Genomic DNA, 15,309 nt, shown 5'->3' on the forward strand with positions numbered 1-15,309 from the left:
TTGGTCCCAGCTCTCTGCAGGTCATTCACTAGGTCCCCCCGTGTGGTTCTGGGATTTTTGCTCACCGTTCTTGTGATCATTTTGACCCCACGGGGTGAGATCTTGCGTGGAGCCCCAGATCGAGGGAGATTATCAGTGGTCTTGTATGTCTTTCATTTCCTAATAATTGCTCCCACAGTTGATTTCTTCAAACCAAGCTGCTTACCTATTGCAGATTCAGTCTTCCCAGCCTGGTGCAGGTCTACAATTTTGTTTCTGGTGTCCTTTGACAGCTCTTTGGTCTTGGCCATAGTGGAGTTTGGAGTGTGACTGTTTGAGGTTGTGGACAGGTGTCTTTTATACTGATAACAAGTTCAAACAGGTGCCATTAATACAGGTAACGAGTGGAGGACAGAGGAGCCTCTTAAAGAAGAAGTTACAGGTCTGTGAGAGCCAGAAATCTTGCTTGTTTGTAGGTGACCAAATACTTATTTTCCACCATAATTTGCAAATAAATTCATAAAAAATCCTACAACGTGATTTTCTGGATTTTTTTTCTCAATTTGTCTATCATAGTTGACGTGTACCTATGATGAAAATTACAGGCCTCTCTCATCTTTTTAAGAGGGAGAACTTGCACAATTGGTGGCTGACTAAATACTTTTTTTCCCCACTGTACATAGTGGTGTGGGTGTGTATATGCAGTATATGAGTGTTTTTGTATCACTCACGTTGCATTTATGTTTTCTGTGTATTCTAGAACGTTCCCCTCACAGGCCCATCCTCCAGGCAGGCCTGCCAGCTAATCGTACGGCGGTGGTTGGTAGCGACGTGGAGTTTGTCTGTCGAGTTTTCAGCGACCCTCAGCCCCACATCCAGTGGCTCAAACGCATCACTATTAATGGCAGCAGAGTGGGACCAGATGGACTGCCTTACGTACGCATACTGAAGGTACACACACACACATCTACATACACATTCTGAAGGTTAACACACACTGTATTCACAAGGGCTATCTCACAAACATCTCTCTCTTTCTCTCTCTCTCTCAGACTGCAGGGTTTAACACCACGGACATAGAGATGGAGGTGTTTACTCTGAGGAACGTGTCTGTGGAGGATGAAGGAGAGTACACCTGTCTGGCAGGAAACTCTATAGGACTGTCTCACCACTCTGCCTGGCTCAGTGTGATCAAAGGTACACACACAAAAATAAACTATTCTAAACTTTATTCACCTTGTGTACAAACCTTTGCAGCCCAATGTGCTTTATACATTTGCACTTAAAATGGAAGAAGAAAACGGATCAAATGTTTAAAAAGTAAATACAATAAAAGTTCCCTCTCCTCCAGACCTGCCCCCCTCCCCCGTCCCATCTCAGGCCTACCTGGAGATCTTAATCTACTGCGTCGGTTTCTTCATCATTATGCTCATGGTCGCCATAGCGACCGCCTGCCGACTACGCTGCTCCCCGAAGAAGAGCGACTTCAGCAGCCAGCTGGCCGTTCACAAACTGGCCAAGAGCATTCCCCTACACAGACAGGTAACACACACATACTAGTGAACCATGATCGTGTGATGCGTAACCTTTGCCTGAGACATGAATACTTTTTTTCCTGAGCAAATCCCTAGGCTTTAGTTCAGTGGGCTAACTCTTATTACAGTATATCCTCTGTCACTGCCTCCCCCTCTCTTTCTCAAGGTGTCAGTAGACTCCTCCTCCTCTCTGCAGTCGGGGGTGTGTCTGGTTAGGCCGTACCGCCTCTCCAGTGGAGCCACACCCATCCTGACCGGCGTGTCAGTGTATGAGCTGCCCGCAGACCCGCTCTGGGAGCTGTCACGAGACAGGTACTAGAGGGCTTATATCCCTGCATAGAGAATACACAACCGATAATATCGGCATACATAACATAAGGCATGCATAACCCTACATATGGCATACATAATCTGCATAAGGTGCTCATAACTTAACCAAGGAGATTCATAACCTCCATGCACAGGACATTCATAGCCTTGCGTGTCTGTGTTCTAGGCTGTCTCTGGGGAAGCCGCTGGGTGAAGGTTGTTTTGGTCAGGTTGTGCAAGCAGAGGCTGCAGGTCTGGACAGAGAAAAACCCTCTCGTCTCACCAAGGTTGCCGTCAAGATGCTCAAAGGTACATGAAACTACTTCCTGAAATATATTACTCACATTTAAGGAGAAAATTGAAATAAACTGAAAAACAGTGTTTGTATTGGTTGATATTGATTTGATGTCACATCCTGTTTCCTGTGTAGCGGACGCCACAGAGAAGGACCTGAGTGATCTGATCTCTGAGATGGAGATGATGAAGATGATCGGGAAACACAAGAACATCATCAACCTGCTGGGAGCCTGCACACAGGATGGTAATACTGGTGCTGTGTGTATATGTGTGTGTGTGTGTGTGTGTGTGTGTGTGTGTGTGTGTGTGTGTGTGTGTGTGAGTGTGTGTGTGCGCATGCATGTGTCCGTGTGTGCGTGTGAGTGAAATAGCATTTTATTAGCACAAAGGAGTACAATGGCCACAGAACCAAGGGGTAAAGATAACAGCAGGGGTCCAAGTGCTGAACCTTGGGGAACACCACATTTTTTATTATAACCCTTCTCTCTCTCTCTAGGCCCTCTCTACGTGGTGGTAGAGTATGCGTCTCAGGGCAACCTGAGGGAGTACCTGCGTTGTCGGAGGCCTGTGGATCTGGAGTACTGGTCTGGGCCAACCCAGGCCCCCCTGGACAGCCTGGAGGTCAGGGAGCTGGTGTCTGCTGCCTACCAAGTGGCCAGGGGCATGGCCTATCTCGCCTCACAGAAGGTCAGAGAAGAGACCAGTGTCTGTCTTTCTGTCTGTCTCTCTCTTCTCTTCTCTGTTTCATTCTCTTCATCTGCATCTATTATTTTCTCTTACTCTACCTCTCCCTTTAGTGGACATTAGTGGAAATCAGTCAACCAATAAATGAATCAATCATGTTTTTTTTTGTAGTGTATCCACAGAGACCTAGCAGCCAGGAACGTGTTGGTGACAGAGGACAATGTGATGAAGATAGCAGACTTTGGTTTGGCCAGAGACATCCACCACATAGACTACTACAAGAAGACCACCAATGTGAGTAACATGATCACAGTGGAGCGAGTAGACGACTGAAATTCAGACAGAAAGACAGATATATAGATGGTTTAACCCAGACACTCAGCCCTCCGTGGAATGAGTTTGACACATGATTTAACCCCTTGTTTTCCTCTCAGGGTCGTCTGCCAGTGAAGTGGATGGCTCCAGAGGCTCTGTTCGACCGCATCTACACACACCAGAGTGACGTGTAAGTCACACTCCTAACTCCTAATATACATTATGTGGTGTTGTGCCATGGTGTTGTGCTATCCATCCTGTTGTTATGTGTCTGTAGGTTTACTTTCAAGCCCAGCAATAACTGTCCCTGAGAAAGTGATGAAGTTCATTGTATTGAATTCTGTTGTAGGTGGTCGTTTGGGGTGTTGCTGTGGGAGATCTTTACTCTAGGAGGGTCTCCCTACCCAGGGGTTCCTGTAGAGGAGCTGTTCAAACTGCTGAAGGAGGGACATCGGATGGACAGACCAGCTGCCTGCACAGAGGAGCTGTGAGTACACACACACACACACACACACACAAGTATACTGTAAGAATGTCCTCGCAAGGATAGTAACAAACACACGCTCTGTTCTAACACTGTGGTGTGTGTTGTCAGGTATATCATGATGAGAGACTGCTGGCACGCTGTTCCATCTCGCAGACCAACCTTCCAACAGCTGGTAGAGGATCTGGACCGCACACTATCACTCATGACCAACCAGGTAAACAAACACACACACACGCGCACACACACACACACAGTGTCATTTTCGTATCATTTGAATTGTTCCCCTAAACGTGTCCTCCCTCCATCTCTCTCAACTCTCTCTAGGAGTATTTGAATCTGTCCATCCCTGAGGTCCAGTATTCTCCATTGGGTCCAGACACCAGCAGCTCCTCTGACTCTGTCTTCTCCAGGGAGACGACTCACGGAGCAGAGTACTCTCCCCTGAGCCCGTCCTGGACCTCCACCCTGGCCTACGCACACCACACACCTTCCCGAACCCCGTCTCGGACCTCCACCCTAGCCTATGATCACCACAGCCCCTCCCGAACCCCCTCCAGAACATCTACCCTGACGTACACCATCCCCACCCAGCACAGCACCACCCGCGGTCACAGCCAACGCTGATCTAAAAACATTGCCCCGCCCCATACACCTTAACCTATCCACCTCCCTTTTAATGTCCCTACCATGATCTCTGCTGTCATCTCAGCTACCACTGCCCCTACCCTCAGCCCTTCCTACCACCAGCCCCTCCTACCCCCCATCCCCTGGCTCCTACCTCCAGCCCCTCCTTGGTGACTGGGAGACCTACCAGAGGGAAGGACACTACCTGAGTGCTTTAACCCCTCATTCTCCAGTCTGCCCCAGAGCCTAGTGGTTTCATTTGACCTGCTTTTCATTTCTGGAGAGATGCTCATTCACACAGATAAAGCCAATGGAAAAGACAGACACACATAGGGTTATAACAGAGTCATAAGACATGAAATAGAGTTTGCACAAAGATGGACTCTTCTCTCCTCCTCCCCAGGACTATACTGAACTATTAAAGGGATAGGTCCCCCAAATTACAAAATGACATTTGTTTTCTTACACTGTAAGCAGTCTATGGACAAGGTATGACAGCAATCCATGCTTTGGTTTATTTTCGCTGGCACTGTTTCCACATGCTAACATTTTTGTATTGGTGGCAGAGATCGCTTTAAAGTCATGGGACCGATATTAGCATTTGTCGCCCATCATGTACAAAACATCTAAGTGACATTGTTGAGCTTCACAAGCAATTTGAGTTACTTTAGGATAATTTGGACATGATGCGCGAAAAATGAAAATATCGGTCCAATGACTTGAATGGGATTTGTGCCACAAATGCTAAAATAGTGCCAGGGAAACTAAACCAAAGCATGGATTGCTGTCATACCTTGTCCATAGACAGGGTAAGGAAACCAATGTGTCATTTTTTTATTTGGGTGAACTATCCCTTTAATGTAGGGAGACTCAACCAGGAGCAAGAGGAGGAAGAAGAGAAAGCTGCTACACATTATTAATCTTCATCGCCATATTATGAAACAAGCTGCTGCTTCGCTGATCAAACCATACAGGATATATAAAAAGGAAATTGATACCAAGGAAAGATAATGTAGTAATTTGTAAATACAGTATATTATGAATTGTGTAATATGAATACATATTTCAAGTATTTTAATTTTATACATGGTAGATTGTTTTTATCCATGTCATTGAAATGACATCTAAGAGAGGTGTGGAAATGATACTTTGTGTTAGAATCGGAGGAAAGAAGTGGATATAATGCTATGTGTTTTAATAAGCTAACATCCTACCAGCAGTGTTAGTCAGTCAGGGCTTGCCTTCAGTATCACTCTTGTCTGGACTCTATGGACACTACAGTGTTATGTTGAGGATAATGATAATGTAAATGATAATGCCATGGTTTTAAAACAGTGGCAAATGCACTTATCTCCAATGGAAGTCTACCTGCCTTTACATAGAATGCCTTTATTAAAGGTATTCTAATAAAGAAAACGACATTACAAAACTTAAATGGAGTGTTTTTAAATGAGAAAGAAGAGAAGGAGAGAGAAGAGAGCACATGCTGAAATGATCAGCCAGCCAGCCCACCAGGACTTCAGGGGCTGAATGAAGGACAGGTGAAAGACTGTGTGATGGGAGAGAGAAACAAAGCGAGGGAGAGAGGGAGGATAGGTTCAGCTGCTGACTGCAGAGGAAGCATTCACTCCACCAGATGTGTCTGTGTGTCTGTATGATTAATGGTGGGAAGAGAGGATTGGCCAGTACGGTTGCTCTATCAATCACAGCAGCAGAGAGCAGCTTCCTGCCAGGCACACAGACACACACACATGGCTTAGGTCCAGAGTCTGGAGAGCATGTCTGTCCCTTGGAGAGGAAACTTGTTAAACTTCTGGCTGCATTCTCTCTCTCTAGTGAGATTTTAGATGGTTCTGTGTCCTGTATTCTAATCCGCAGCTCATAACTCTGTGTTCTAACAAAACCACTTCATACAGATCTTCTCATTATTATTACCGTTTCAGATCATAGAACTTCTCAACTCCATCCCATTCTCTGTCTCTATTTTTATATACGCACTTTCCCTGAATGGGTTGAGCTTCCCTGAACTCTCCCTGAGTGACTGTGTAAATCTAGGCTTGTCTAAACGTGTTGAATGGTGTGTTTTCTCAAGGCGTCTTGTATTCCTGGAAATGAGGGCTGTTAGCACAGCCATCTGCCCTATTGCCCTGCTGATGACCACCATAACACGCACACACTGAGAGGGCAGTAAATGATCCCCCCTCCCCCCCCCCCCCCTCCATAGCAAACACCCCTCTCCATTGACCGCTATCCTGGCTGTATTTGGGCTCTATTGGGGTTAACGGGGCGTGCGAGGCCATTACTGGGTGTGAGGAGACATAATGGGGCTGCAGTTTCCACCAGGGACAGATGGTTCAGAGGGGCATCAGAGTCACTGGCGTCCAGTGTGATGCTGTTATCAACACCTGTAGGAGCTAGCAGGGGATTAGTCTGGACAAGCACAGGGACATCAGCCACTTGTAAAACTGCTGAATATCTATTAAAAGTGTGGCTATCAACTGTATCAACATCTATTAGTGTTAGGGGCCTGTTTGTATTTGTGTGTGTGTATCGTGCATGTGTGAGAGAGACAGACAGACACAGAAAAAGAGAGTTACAGTTGTACTCAAGTCAGCGGCATGTATCCTACCTCATACCACTGGTTACCAGACCATTTTACACTGTGACCCATCTAAAGCCTTCCAGAATTCCCTGCTGTGACCCACCCAATAGCTACAACCGCCACAATAACGATCCAAAAGGAATGGATCTGCTGTGATCCGAAGCACCATTTTAGAAACATAACTTTTTACTATAGCCGTTTTTTTCTGAGGCAGTTGAGACAGGTAAGTATTACCACATGTATTCCTGACATGTTGAGAGGAGAGAATAGTAAGAGAGAAAAGAGAGCGAGAGAGAAAGAAGAGAGGGAGAGAAAGAAGAGAGAGAGGGAGGAAAGAAGAGAGAGAGGGAGCAAAGAAGAGAGAGAGGGAGGAAAGAAGAGAGAGAGGGAGGAAAGAGAGCAAGAGAGAAAGAAGAGAGAGAAAAATCATGTTTTCTATGTCATTACTGAACCCTTGGGGAGCCATTAGCAGTATAGATTATTCCCTCTGGTACACCTCCCCCTTCCCTTTCACACTGTTTGGGCCAACAACCTGATCACACACACTCATTAGCCATATTATTATAATGTCATCATAACTGATCAGACTGACTGATAAAGGATCCATTATCATTAGTGATATTTACATTTTACATTTAAGTCATTTAGCAGACGCTCTTATACAGAATGACTTACAGTTAGTGAGTGCATACATTATTTGTTTTATTTTTCATACTGGCCCCCCGTGGGAATCAAACCCACAACCCTTTAGTTGCAAATGCTATGCTCTACCAACTGAGCTACATCCCTGCCGTTTTTCAGTAGTATTATCTCAACAAAAACTGGAAGTTTTGAACCACTGCTGTATAATGGTTTCCTGGACACAGACTTGCTTGGGAAACCGGCCCTAAATCCTTGAACAGATTATTTAGATTTTAGTCATTTAGCAGACGGTCTTATCCAGAGAAACTTACAGTTAGTGCATACATTTTTCTTTTCCATACTGGCCTCCCGTGGGAATCAAACCCACAACCCTGGCGTTGCAAGCACCATGCTCTACCAACTGAGCTACAGGAGGCCTGTGAGTATTTTAAAGCATAGAAACTGACTGTGAGAAAGTGTTGAGAAGACAGGAGGTTTTACAGGCCTGTGATTTAGACTGCTGGCTGTATGTACAGAAGTCTGGTAAAGTCATAGGCCTGGGGAGTTTGGCTGGGACTGGAGAGACATACCAGAACTAGTCTGGCTGTACCAATGACTGGGCTGTACCAAGGTAGCACCGCCCCTGACCAGGGATCAACCACAGGACTATACTGCCACCCATTGGATTTAAATGGGAACGACAGAGCAAACTTAGAAAATACTTTAACCTCACACTACACCAAAGCAAATTATTAAAGATCGCCAATGTTTCGAACTGTGATCGTTTAATCACTAGTGAGTCTCGACACAAATCACCTCAGACAAAATGATGAAGATCACAACATTTATTCATAGCAGAGAATGACACCAAGCCCCACGGTGTAGAGTACCGGACTAGCACACACATTCTCACACAGAATCTCAAAACATACATGATATAACCAAATCTGAGGACCACAGCATAGGATCACTCTATAATGTCTTTACACACTTTACACAGCTGAAGACAGAGGGGGACGCGGTGAGCCCCACGACCAGCATGGTGACGTCACACTGTCCCTCTGAGGAGGTGGTGACATCCTCGTAGAGCAACACATCAGCCAGTGACGTCACATCAGGATGTCAAACCCCACCCACTGCCGACAACTCAAACCAAGTTACAACTAGATACAACACCATAATAAACATTCTGTAAGAAAATAAATATCAATAATATTATTATAATAATATACTCATAGGTCTTTTTAAATAGGCTTGTCTTGTTAATCACTTGTCAAAACGGGGATGTTATGGCTGTAGTGCCACGTTGAAACCAGATGGAACTACAGTGATAGTTCGTTTTCTTAGATGGCATTTGAAATGTTTAAATTGTTAACAAATGTTCAGACTTTTCAACAGCTCTCATGTTTTGTTGAGTCTATTCTGAGCAGATATAATCCTCCACATTCATGCTCTAGGTAACAGGTTTCATCTCCCCCTCATCAAGTATCAACCCACATAGAAATACTTTCAACAACATTCACAGATAAACGCTTCCCAAAATCAAATACTACATTACAACAGCCCCAAACAACCATGAATAATTTAGCCTTAATCATTTGAGGGTAAAGCTGTGTGTGTGTGCATGCGTGTGAAAATGTGTGTGTGTCTGTGCATACACATTTATGTGTGTGTGAGCAAAGCTATCATGAGTGTGTGTGTTTTGTGTTTAAGGTAGCTGTGGTGTGTGTGTGTATGTGTGTGTGTATACGTGAATGTGTGCTTAAGGTATAAGTGGTGTGTATGTGTGTGCCTCCTCTACTCCATCTCTCTCTCCAAAGCCTCCACAGAGCGTTTCCTAGCGAACAGGTGGGTGGGGTCTCTTCCTCTCATGCTGGGCTGGATCTTGAAGGAAGGAGGCGACCCCATTGGCCAGCGCCAGCCGGCGGGGGCAGAGTTAGAACCCTGGTTAGAACCCTGGGGGCAGTGTTTGTTCTGCAGCAGCTGGAAGAGAGTTTCCATGTCCGGCCCCAGCCTAGCAACAAGCCCTGCCCTGACCACAGCCACTGTATCCTCATCACAGGCTAGCAGGGACTGGAGCAGAGTGCTGTAGTACCTGGAACACACACACACACTGTGTTATGACATAGACACACACAGTACGAACAAATATAAAAATGTATGCACTCACTACTGTAAGTCGCTCTGGATAAGAGCATCTGCTAAATGACTAAAACATTTTTTTAAACTTTAGACCCACACACAAACACACACATGTACATCCACGCACCCGCACACACACACACACTGACTGGCTCACCTGTTGGGGAAGTGTGCAGGTACCTGCACCACCTCTCCGATGGCCTCAGGGTTGGAGCGAGCCACACCACAGATATCCAGTCTACTGTAACAGTCCTCCTGGACCTAAACACACACACAATCTTTTTAACCCTCAGAAACTAGCACTTCATGTTGCCACACAGTAGAGGACAGCAAGTGTCCAAGTGGTTAAGCGTGTTGGGCCAATAACTGAAAGGTTGCTGGTTTGAATCCCAGAGCAGACTAGGTGAAAAATCTGTCAATGCGCACTTGAGCAAGGCACTTAACCCTAATTGCTCTTGTAAGTTGCTCTGGATAAGAGCATCTGCTAAATTACAAAAATGTAGAGGTTATTTTGGCACCGATATGAAGGCTGACATGTTGTGCATCTCTAATAAAGCTAGAGTGACTGACCTCAGAGATCATCCTCTGGAAGACTCCACAGCGCCTGATGGTCTGGAAGACTTTAGACGTGACGCCGTTGGCAATACACCTCAGACTCTCCTTTACAAACGTCTTACCCTGCACACACACACACAAACACTGGGTTAGAGATTTCAGTGGGTCGTCAAAAAAGTGTGTGTTTGTGTGTGTGTAGGCTTACCTGTGTGTTAAAGGTAGCTGCGGTGTGAAGGAACAGTTGACAGATATCGTGCATGCCATCCGTGTCACAGGTAGAATTCTCCAGGCAAGCAAACGTACCACATCCCACTGCTAGAGCACCGTTCAAACACCTAGCCACATCCGCTAGAGGGAGAGGGAGAGGGAGAGAGAGGAGGAGAGAGAGAGAGAGAGAGAGAGAGAGAGAGAGAGAGAGAGAGAGAGAGAGAGAGAGAGAGAGAGAGAGAGAGAGAGAGAGAGAGAGAGGTCAAACTTTAGCAATGGTCCAGTCCTCTTGACAGAGGCTGTAATGGGATAGACTTAACATACATTAAGGAATTTGCCTATTTCTCTAGCCATGGTAATGCAACTATTTTAGAAGAAAGGAAACTTTCATAACTAACTCCTGTGCATGGACCTAATACATCCTGCAGACTTTTTGGGATAAGAACTGCAGTTTGCATATTTTTTTCACAGTAGGCTAACCAGATGTAGGCTACTCACAGGGGCTGTTGGAGGAGAAGCGTGCACGGCGAGGAGAGGCTTCCTCCAGGTCGGTGTCGAAGGCGGCGGCAGTCCCCAGGACGAGGAAGACCGCGCACAGGCCGAACTTTGCGAGCATCTTGTCAGATTGTGATGTTCTTCGAGTTGCGACAGGTCGGCTTGATTTTTATCGGTGGAGAACAGTTGTGCTGTTGATATCTTGGTCGTTCCCTGACTGGTGTTAGTTACCGGACGTTTTTATAGCCGTTTGTTACATAAATCACTGGACAACCCGCGGGTTTGTCCAATCAGCGCCCGGCATCTCCAGTGGGGGGTCAGCGGCGCGCGCTATAGAATGTTTCCACTGAGCTTGCGCTTTGGAACTTCTTAACTTTCCGTGCGTGGGCTTATATTTATTCAGAACATTCATTGTGGAAGTTGAAACTATTTGTGATGATTTTATTCCCAAGTGCACAGTGTTGTAAAGTACTTGACACACACCGGTGCGCCTGGCACCTACTACCATACCCCGTTCAAAGGCACTTAAATCTTTGTCTTGTCCATTCACCTTCTGAATGGCACACATACACAATCCACAGTTGTGTAAATACTTAAGTCAAAATAAGTTAAAGTACTACTTAAGTATTTTTGGGGGGTATCTGTACTTTACTTTACTATTTATATTTTGGACATCTTGTACTTTTACTTCCCTACATTCCTAAAGAAAATAACGTACTTTTTACTCCATACATTTTTCCTGACACCCAGAAGTACTAGTTACATTTTGAATGCTTAGCAGGGCAGGAAAATTGTCAAATTCACACACTTATCAAGAGAACATCCCTGGTCATCCATACTGCCTCTGATCTGGCAGACTCACTAAACACAAATGCTTCGCTTGTAAATTATGTCTGAGTGTTGGAGTGTGCCCCTGGCTATATGTAAATACAACAAGAAAATGTTGCCATCTGATTTGCTTAATGTAAGGAATTTCAAATGATTTATACTTTTACTTTTGATACTTATGTATATTTTTGCAATTACATTTACTTTTGATACTTAAGTATATGTCAAATCCAATACCTTTAGACTTTTACTCAAGTAGTGTTTTACTGGGTGACACACTTTTACTTTGAGTCATTTTCTATTAAGTTATCTTTACTTTTACTCAAATATGACAATTGGGTACTTTTCCCACCACTGCAAGTGCATAGAGCGAGGTTACAAGAGTCTGCTGGGGTGAGAGAGACAAATGCAAAAAAAAAAAAATACTAGCCTACAATTAGTTTAATTTAGAACACTTCAGCTTTTTTTTTTGTTGCTTTATTTTATTTAAAAAATAGAACCCCATATCCTAGTTAAATTAGACCTAGGAAACGTAAATGTGTTGTTTTTAACAATTCCAGTCACGTTTCATTTGTAGCGGTTCAATCATGTAGAAAAGCAGATAAATCATTGTGAACAGCAGCACAATATACTATTATCACTACTAACTGGCAGAATGTGGAATGATTTAGCTGCTCTCACTCCAAACCACAAGTACTTTTCACGAGAACATTCATATCTGTGTAAGCTTTTGATTATTGTAGTGATTTGGTGCATTGTGTAGGCTTATTGTTCCTGAAAAGAGCCCTAAACTGTGAATATGGTTTAATGAATATTTGTGGTTATTATTGTCTCCCCCCTGTCCTCCATCTCTCCTTCTTTCAAATAAACAAACAGTGTTCAGTGGCGCCTGGGCTTCTGAGCTCCTCTCCTCCTCAGAACAATCTCTCTCTCTATCTCCCTCTCTCTCTGGACAAAGAGAGAATTATTGTCTGTTACCCACCAGTTTATCTGAGCTCTATGAGGAGATCTACTCTATCTGGCTAGGATAGCTTTGGCCTCTAATTTGCCTATTCTTAGAGCCAGGCTAGGTTTGGAGAGGTGGACACATGCCTTCTGAAAGTATTCACACCCATTTACTTTTTCCACATGTTGTTGTGTTACAGCCTGAATTTAAAATGGAATAAATTGAGTTTTTTTTGTCACTGGCCCACACACAATATCCTATAATGTAGAAGTGGAATTATGTTTTTCTAAATTTTTACAAATTAATTACAAATGAAAAGCTGAAATGTCTTGAGTCAATATGTATTCAACCCCTTTGTTATGGCAAGCCTACATACGTTCAGGAGTAAATAACAAGTTAATAAGTAGCATGGACTCACTCTGTGTGCAATAACAGTGTTTAACGTGATTGTTGAATGACTACCTCATCTCTGCACACCACACATACAATTATCTGTAAGGTCCCTCAGTCGAACAGTAAATTTCAAACACACAGTGGTGGAAAAAGTACTCAATTGTCATACTTGAGTAAAAGTAAAAATACCTTAATAGAAAATGACTCAAGTAAAATGACTCAGTAAAATGTTACTTAAGTAAAAGTATAAAAGTATTTGGTTTGAAATATACTTAAGTATTAAAAGTAAATGGAATTGCTAAAATGTACTTAAGTATCAAAAGTAAAAGTATAAACCATTTCAAATTCCTTATTTTAAGCAAACCAGACGGCACCATTTAATTTTTATTGTTTTATTGACGGATCGCCAGGGGCACACTCCAACACTCAGACATAATTTACAAAGAGGCAGTAGGGACGAGTACTTTTGGGTGTCAGGACAAATGTATGGAGTAAAAAGTACATTATTTCCTTTGGGAATGTAGTGAAGTAAAAGTAAAAGTTGGCAAAAATATAAATAGTAAAGTAAAGTACAGATACCACAAAAAACTACTTAAGTAGTACTTGAAAGTATTTTTACTTAAGTACTTTACACTACTGCAAACACAGACTCAACCACAAAGACCAGGGAGGTTTTCCAATGCCTCGCAAAGAAGGGTACCTATCGGTAGATGGGTAAAAAAAAAAGCAGACATTGAAAAACCCTTTCAGCATGGTGAAGTTATTAATTACACTTTGGATGGTGTATCAATACAACCAGTCACTAAAAAGATACGGAGAGAAAGGAAACCACTAAGGGATTTCACCATGAGGCCAATGGTGACTAAAGAACAGTTAGTTTAAACTGTAACTGTGATAGGAGAAAACTGAAGATGGATCAACAACATTGTCGTTTCTCCACAATACTAACCTAATTGAGTGAAAACAAGGAAGCCTGTACAAAATAAAAATATTCCAAAACATGCATCCTGTTTGCAACAAGGCACTAAAGTAATACTGCAAAAAATGTGGCAAAGCAATTAACTTTTTGTCCTGAATACAAAGTGTTATGTTTGGGGCAAATCCAATACAACACATTACTGAGTACCACTGTGAGGACAGACGCAGGGAGACTGGAAGCAAGTACAGGTTGTGAACATTTAATGAAAAAACTGACATATAACAAAACAAGAGCAGGAGCGGGAGCAGGCGTGACAACCACTCTCCATATTTTCAAGCATAGTGGTGGTTGAATCATGTTATGGGTATGCTTGTAATTGTTAAGGACTGGGGAGTTTTTCAGGATAAAAAATAAACGGAATGGAGCTAAGCACAAGTGAAATCCTAGAGGTAAACCTGGTTCAGTCTGCTTTCCACCAGACACTGGGAGATGAATTCACCTTTCAGCAGGACAATAACCTAAAACACAAGGCCAAATCTACACTGGAGTTGCTTACCAAGAAGACAGTGAATGTTCCTGAGAGGCAGAGTTACAGTTTTGACTTAAATCTACTTGAAAATCTATGGCAAGACCTGAAAATGGTTGTCTAGCAAATGTTGCACAATCCAGGTGTGGAAAGCTCCTAGAGACTTACCCAGAAATACTCACAGCTGTAATCGCTGCCAAAGGTGCTTCTACAAAGTATTGACTCAGGGGTGTGAATACTTATGTAAATTAGATATTTCTGTATTTCATTTTCAATACATTTTCAATTATTTCTAAAAACATGTTTTCACTTTGTCATTATGGGGTATTGTGTTTAGATGGGTGCAAAAAATAATCTATTTAATCAATTTTTAATTCAGTAACACAACAAAATATGGAGTGGGGTATGAATACTTTCTGAAGGCACTGTGTGTGTGTGTGTTATCAGGGGGAAAGAGGTCATTGGTGAAGGTGGCAGGGTTTCCAAGATTACCTGTGTTACCATGGAGATGTAACTACTCCTGGTGACCCATTTACATTTACATTTTAGTCATTTAGCAGACGCTCTTATCCAGAGCGACTTACAGTTAGTGAATACATTTAATTTTTTTTATACTGCCCCCCCGTGGGAATCGAACCCACAACCCTGGCGTTGCAAACGCCATGCTCTATCAACTGAGCTACATCCCTGCCGGCCATTCCCTCCCCTACCCTGGACGACGCTGGGCCAATTGTGCGCCGCCCATGAGTCTCCCGGTCGCGGCCGGCTGCGACAGAGCCTGGATACGAACCAGGATCTCTAGTGGCACAGTTAGCACTGCGATGCAGTGCCTTAGACCACTGCCC

The 15,309-nt window shown here is 43.7% G+C and overlaps 2 protein-coding genes across 2 annotated transcripts; one reads left to right on the forward strand and one right to left on the reverse strand.

The window, feature by feature from the left end:
* Positions 1-687: 687 nt before the first annotated feature.
* LOC311127488 (fibroblast growth factor receptor 1-A-like) lies at positions 688-5,725 on the forward strand (the record flags this gene model as incomplete). The annotated part of the gene is made up of 13 exons (XM_084159315.1): positions 688-691; positions 740-930; positions 1,032-1,176; positions 1,331-1,521; positions 1,681-1,826; positions 2,011-2,132; positions 2,254-2,364; positions 2,617-2,807; positions 2,976-3,098; positions 3,239-3,309; positions 3,469-3,606; positions 3,715-3,820; positions 3,931-5,725. The coding sequence occupies 13 exons, from the start codon at positions 688-690 to the stop codon at positions 4,228-4,230; spliced, it is 1,839 nt and encodes a 612-aa protein (XP_084015441.1). The 3' UTR covers positions 4,231-5,725.
* A 3,525-nt stretch (positions 5,726-9,250) lies between these two features.
* Positions 9,251-10,973, reverse strand: LOC311127864 (stanniocalcin; the record flags this gene model as incomplete). The annotated part of the gene is made up of 5 exons (XM_084159761.1): positions 9,251-9,548; positions 9,753-9,856; positions 10,166-10,273; positions 10,356-10,498; positions 10,856-10,973. The coding sequence occupies 5 exons, from the start codon at positions 10,971-10,973 to the stop codon at positions 9,251-9,253; spliced, it is 771 nt and encodes a 256-aa protein (XP_084015887.1).
* Between the last annotated feature and the right edge of the window lie 4,336 nt (positions 10,974-15,309).

The sequence above is a fragment of the Coregonus lavaretus genome, assembly GCF_964263955.1.
Source record: "Coregonus lavaretus genome assembly, chromosome: 4".
Taxonomy (NCBI): Eukaryota; Metazoa; Chordata; class Actinopteri; order Salmoniformes; family Salmonidae; genus Coregonus; species Coregonus lavaretus.